This window comes from Lycium ferocissimum, chromosome 9, assembly GCF_029784015.1.
Source record: "Lycium ferocissimum isolate CSIRO_LF1 chromosome 9, AGI_CSIRO_Lferr_CH_V1, whole genome shotgun sequence".
NCBI classification, from domain to species: domain Eukaryota; kingdom Viridiplantae; phylum Streptophyta; class Magnoliopsida; order Solanales; family Solanaceae; genus Lycium; species Lycium ferocissimum.
Window position 1 is genome coordinate 19,649,572 of NC_081350.1, and position 4,070 is coordinate 19,653,641.

Sequence of the window (4,070 nt, forward strand, 5' to 3'; positions counted from 1 at the left end):
AATCTTAATATCGATTCAGAGGCTTAATACGCGCGTAGATGCATTCCCACCTCCACATGAGGCGATGAGGGTGGGCTGAGGCGGCATGAGGGTAGAAATAAGGCTCATTGATCACTTTTAGATCATATCTTCGAAAAATAGTCACTGTCATAAAATTTCGTGAAAATATCCTAAAATTCCATGACAACTGTTTTTAGAAACGTGAATATTTATGAGTTTTAACCAGCATGAGGTTGCGTGAAATTTTAGGTGAAATGTAGGGTGTAAAAAGAACTGATAAGTTACCTAAAAGTTAAAATCCAAATGAATAGCTATTGGGGTGGGGGGCGGCAAGCAAAAGAATAGTGCAACACTGCAACTACTATTGTACTTGACAAAATTTCTTATGGCATTGCATGCATGATCTTGAGGTTTTCACGGTATGAACCTTGAGTGCCAAAAAAAGATGTCCCAAAAAGGCCAAAACTATTAACGTGTCAAAAGAGTTGGTTTTCCATTTAAAATAGGAATTAAATGCAAGAACCATGCATTTAATACACTCTGAATAATTAGGCACCAAATTAGTTGGACCTTTCACCTATACATATGTCCCTTACTGCACCTTTCCAAATCAAAAAAGAGATAAAAAGAAAATAAGAGTTGATATAAAAGTGGCAATGGAGAAAATTAGAATTTTTGTTACTCTTTTGATAGTGTTGATTGTAGTAGAAAAACAAATGCAAATTGTTGATGCAGATAACCCTTATGCTTGTTGGGGTGGGTGTTACAATCAGTGTATACTATTGAATGTGCAAGGAAGTGTACCAGGGAGGAATCCTTGTTATTTGCAGTGCTTAAGCAAGTGCATTCCTCGTACTGCTTCTGACTACCAAAATTACTGCAAGATTGGCTGTTCCATGGAGATCTGTATTCCTACTCGCTCTGGTATACTTCATTTTCCTTTTTTATTTTCGTCTTGTGTGTTCTGCTACTCGTTTTAGGGCCCGACTAATTCTGATTTGCACCAAATTCTACTTTGGGGGTAAAGCGGTCCTTATCACGATTCCATTCCCACAGTTCCATTCCCAGGGCTCGAACCTAAGAGCTTTGTCTAAAGATGAAAGATTACTTACCGTACCATCGCCCACGACCTTTGGTGGTGCTCTAGTATAATTTACCTTTGCAAATATTTGGTCATGTTACAGTCTCACATTGGTTAGGGAGTACGAATTATGGCATCATTATATGATCTTGGAGTCTCACCTTATGATTCAACTTTTTTCGAGGTTGAATTAAGTCTAATTTCATTTACGGCCCCTGTCCTTGTTCGTTTTTTATCCAATGTTGAACCACTTGTTTAATGTCCACACCGGAACATGCGGGGTGTGTTAAGAGTCCCACATTGGTTTAAGATCAGATGAATTTTTTATTAAACGAAAGTTTTAAGCCGTTTCCAGTAAGGTTGATTCGAGTATAGTCTAAATGGAGTAACCGAAAAGGTACTAATGAATGTGAAGAATAATGTTTAATTAGTGAAAAGGAAATGAAACATGTGGGAAGTAACTTTGTTCGGGATCTGCAGAATTAATTGGTAATGATCCCAGGTGATCATTGTCTCTAAATCCATGCAATAAGGGTTGACTACTTTAATTTAACAATTCGATTGTGACAAATTTGATGGCAACATAATTTGAAATTAAATGAGGGCGAAGGAAACTCCCTCTTTTTCTTTTTCTTTTTTAATTTTATTTTATGAAAACGCTCTTTTAATTTCCCTGTCTTATTTTTTAGTACATTTTCTGTTCAAAAATCAAATATACAGTACTTTATTTTTCTTTAGTTTAATTTCCTTTTTGGTTTGTCAGGTAATGGTGCAGATCTGGATGCATGCTTTGGCAATTGCGGAAATGTTTGTGGGGCATAAAAATATTTATTACCACTATGTGTTATGTCATTAGAAAGAATTTCTTGTCTCACTTTTTTTCATTTAATCTTTTAATTATTAGAGCTTAATAAATAAATGGTTCTTTGTGATTTGCCGTTCGGTCTGAACTTGATAGCTGTATTTTGTTTTCTTCCCTCATGTCCTTTTCCTCTTTTTCAATGTTTCAATTCCCACATCAGTTACTAAATGGAAAAGAGTGTGAGGATTTTTGTTGGAAAAAAGAATAGTGTACTGATTTTTATATTAACATTGCGGTTTAATATGTGATGGCAGGATATTTATTATTTTTATCAAATTTATCAACTACAGTATTTGTAATAAAAATTTACTGAATATTTAATTACCACGATTGTGTAAACATTTTACACCCTTGATATGACTTAAATTATGGAACAGCTTATAATTAGGTCGCCGCCTGAGTGCTTACAAATGTTTCAGCTGTCTAGCTATAATAAAAAGCTTACTAAAAACAAACTTGGTTGATCCAATGGCATTTATGTTCATCTAATCCTCCTTGACTTGGAACCAAATGACAAATTTAAGATTTAATATGCGGTAGGTTTGATGTTGAGAGTTGTCTCTAAAATGTGTATCTAATTTTATGTAGGGTTAACTACGCTAAACGCCCTTATATTATGGCTCAATCACGGATAGATCCCTTGTCTTTCAAAATTAGACACGTACAATGTTTATATTGTAAAAATTCCTACACTTACACCCCTTATGATGTATATCCGTGACTAAATATATTAAAATATTATTATTAAAAGACAAACTAAAACAACAAATAAGACATTTTTTCAGAGTTATTTATATGAAATTTTAGAACCAAGATAAAAAATTACCAAAACAATGTATTCATGCCGTTGATTAACAAAATAATATAGTAATATTTTTTTGAAGCATTTATCATTCGAAACTCATAAATAGAAAAATGAACACAAATTATTTAATAAGATATAAAAACTATTAGTACTCCCTGTGTTTTAATTTGTTTGTTTTACTATCCTTTTTAGTCTATTTTAAAAAGAATGCCTCTTTCCTTTTTTACGTTTAAGACCACAAGATTAAAGGACATACATTTTACATATCTTTAATTTATGATCAAGATTCAATAAGGAATAATACTTATTTTCCTCATTCACGGTAACATTTGATCTTACGAATCTGCGAATCCGTGATTGGATCGGCTATAGTTTAAAACAACCTCTTATGATTGAAAACCAACTTTTACACATTGGAATGAATACGCGCAAAGATGCAAAAATTATGATAGAAATAAAGCTTAGAAATGGATGATGTGCTTACGGAAACAATGAGATTATTAATATAAATTATAGGATAGACTTGAATGCTTGCCTATCCATATTCTGTATTATGTATTTTCTTTTAGGTGTCATCGGCTAGTTAGAGAATTTGCAATGAATGGATCCTTCTTATGCCCTAACTACAAATCTTATTTGGTCAAATATCTAGTGACAAACTCCTATATTCCTTTCATTATGGTATTTATTTGAATAAATATCTCAATTAATTTGAAACAATACATTTGACTCGAGTTTTTTTTAGAATGAATGTGAATTCACAAGTTTCATTTCATTTAGTTTTTTACGTTTTTTCTTCTCAAAATTCTTAAACCTATTATAAATATTATTTAATGAAAAGTCTTAACTACAAGATTTTTTTAATCTTACAAGAATTTTTATTCTATAAATAGTGTTCTCTTTCTTTGAAAAGGCAAGCATTTCAAAAACACTTTCCCTTGACTTTCTTTATTATTATTGTTTTGATGTTTTTTATTTCAATTAATTTCTTACTACTTATTTCTTTCCTTTCAAACAATTTATCTTAATTTTCAAGTTTGTAGTAGTAGAACTTTGCCTGATATTTGAAAATTTGAACTAAACTACTCAAATATTTATATTTGTCAATAAAATTTGCGACAACAAGAACTAAGGTAGTCTGTTGAAATATATGACCACCATTTTGTTAACTTGAAACCATATAAATAAATGTTACTAATATGTGTGCGTTGCAAAGCAAATGCGTTATCACAAGTAAAAATACCATATCTATAAACTACCAAGTACAAAAAATAACAGTGGCAAACTTACCCGTTATGGTAAAACTGAAAAGAAAAATGATT

The 4,070-nt window shown here is 31.6% G+C and overlaps 1 protein-coding gene across 1 annotated transcript; it reads left to right on the forward strand.

Moving 5' to 3' along the window:
* The first annotated feature begins 598 nt into the window (after nt 1-598).
* Nucleotides 599-2,022, forward strand: LOC132029814 (uncharacterized). Its single transcript, XM_059419185.1, has 2 exons — nt 599-924; nt 1,845-2,022. Exons 1-2 carry the CDS (start codon nt 657-659, stop codon nt 1,901-1,903), a joined length of 327 nt encoding a protein of 108 aa, XP_059275168.1. The 5' UTR covers nt 599-656; the 3' UTR covers nt 1,904-2,022.
* Nucleotides 2,023-4,070: the final 2,048 nt, after the last annotated feature.